Source organism: Naegleria gruberi, assembly GCF_000004985.1.
Source record: "Naegleria gruberi genomic scaffold NAEGRscaffold_837, whole genome shotgun sequence".
In the NCBI taxonomy this organism is placed as follows: Eukaryota; Heterolobosea; class Eutetramitea; order Acrasida; family Naegleriidae; genus Naegleria; species Naegleria gruberi.
This window is the reverse complement of record NW_003162820.1, coordinates 1-1,675: the sequence shown is the minus strand read 5'-3', so window position 1 is coordinate 1,675 and position 1,675 is coordinate 1. Positions and strand designations below refer to the sequence as shown.

The 1,675-nt window shown below is 33.8% G+C and overlaps 2 protein-coding genes across 2 annotated transcripts; one reads left to right on the top strand and one right to left on the bottom strand.

Annotated features, from left to right (window-relative positions):
- Nucleotides 1–13: 13 nt before the first annotated feature.
- On the top strand, nt 14–550 carry NAEGRDRAFT_54970 (uncharacterized protein; the record flags this gene model as incomplete). Its single annotated transcript, XM_002668033.1, has 1 exon — nt 14–550. One exon carries the CDS (start codon nt 14–16, stop codon nt 548–550), a length of 537 nt encoding a protein of 178 aa, XP_002668079.1.
- A 100-nt stretch (nt 551–650) lies between these two features.
- Nucleotides 651–1,641, bottom strand: NAEGRDRAFT_54969 (uncharacterized protein; the record flags this gene model as incomplete). Its single annotated transcript, XM_002668032.1, has 1 exon — nt 651–1,641. A coding segment is annotated over one exon (990 nt), but the record flags the coding sequence as incomplete, so codon positions are not given.
- Nucleotides 1,642–1,675: the final 34 nt, after the last annotated feature.

Sequence of the window (1,675 nt, the reverse complement as noted above, 5' to 3'; positions counted from 1 at the left end):
ATCAAGAGGAAATATGTGGAGCGTTCTCCAAGAGGAAGAAATTGAAGATGCCGAGCAAGATGCCAAACTCGACAATGAATCAGATGGAGAAAAGGAGGAGAAAAAATTGGAAGAAACTATTCAGCAAACTTCCAATCTAGTAATAATTGAGGAAGAGCAACCAACCCAAAATATTTCATTCGACATTTCAGGAATGAAATTTGCACCAATTAAGCCTACTGAGAAACCACAATCAGAGCAAGAACAAATCGAATCTCAAAAGAATGTTGCTTACGAATGTTACAAAATTTTCTTACAAACAAAGATTTTCCAAGTGAGCGAACCAAAAGCATTCGAAACTAAAAAGTCCAAAGTCTACGATTGGTTAAACGTCGATTTGAAATCTGGAATTATGGGAAACTATGCATTCGATAGTAAAACTGGATCCCTTGTCAAGAATTCCACAAGAAAAGTATTGACCAAACCATCAGCCTCTTCATCTAAACATATTGAAGAGGATGATCACGATTTCTCCAACAGCAAGAATAAGAAGAATAAAAAACGAAAGTAAACGATTTATGTCCCACTAAGTATTTCTGAATATTCACAATAATTACATATGTCTCTTTCAAATAAGGATATCCTTCCTTAATTCAAATTGAAAGTATGCTTTAAAATCCATAAGACCCAATATTTTCTCTGATGCTAGCCCTATACCTTTCAAAGCACGATTGATATCTTTGATCGTCTGTAGTTGTTTCTTTGGGCATAATATTGGTGGGCATTTCATCTGTGATGCAAGGTTTAAGACAAGTCATTTGAAGGTCAAATTTCCACTTGACGATTGAATTTAGTTCTCTTACAAGTCTAGGAAAGAGTTTAGGTATCATACGATATCTGGAAGAGAAGGAATTCACCAAATTGATGTGAAGTAAAACTTTTTCAAAATAAATTCGTTCTTCTTCATCCTCAAATACATCCCTAATATTTCTTCCATGTACGAGTTTTTCAATCACGTTCTTTCGAACAGAATCAAATTGGTTAATTCTATAGTAGACAAAAACTGCCAAATTATGAAATGAATAAAGGGGAAGCAATAATGGCAAATCGGTTAACAATAATTCCACCTTCTCAACTATTTCTTTCATAGCATGGACTTGCAAGTTTAAGTATTTAAATGTGGAATAAATACCGTAAAGGTGCATCAGTTCAATACTGGCATGTTTGATATGTTTTTGGTTGTTAGTGAGGCTCTTATTAGAAATCATGTTGTAGAGTAATTCTCTAACTGAACATATTAGAGATATTGTAATTGGAGCATTTTCTAACGAAACACCATTGTTGATTGATTGTAAATCATACTTGTTGTCGTTTACGTAAACATCATAAAACTTGGTAAAGAGTTTCCATACTATTTTCAAGCTCTCCACATCATCATCTCCAGCTGAGATGTGGGACTCAATTTTGGAGGCAAGCATTTCAAATTTCATTTTTTTAACATTATCCAAAAGCGGATCATTTTGAAATTCCTTAATATATTTTAAATAATGAGAAGCCAATTCAACCTGCCCTTCACCAACTGCATATAAAGCAATAAGTGATTTGGAAATTTTGGTACAAAGGTCTATGGGATGAGCCAATGATGAATAGTGTACAGACTCTCTAAAAGAAACAATAGAAAGTTCAGGTGACTCAT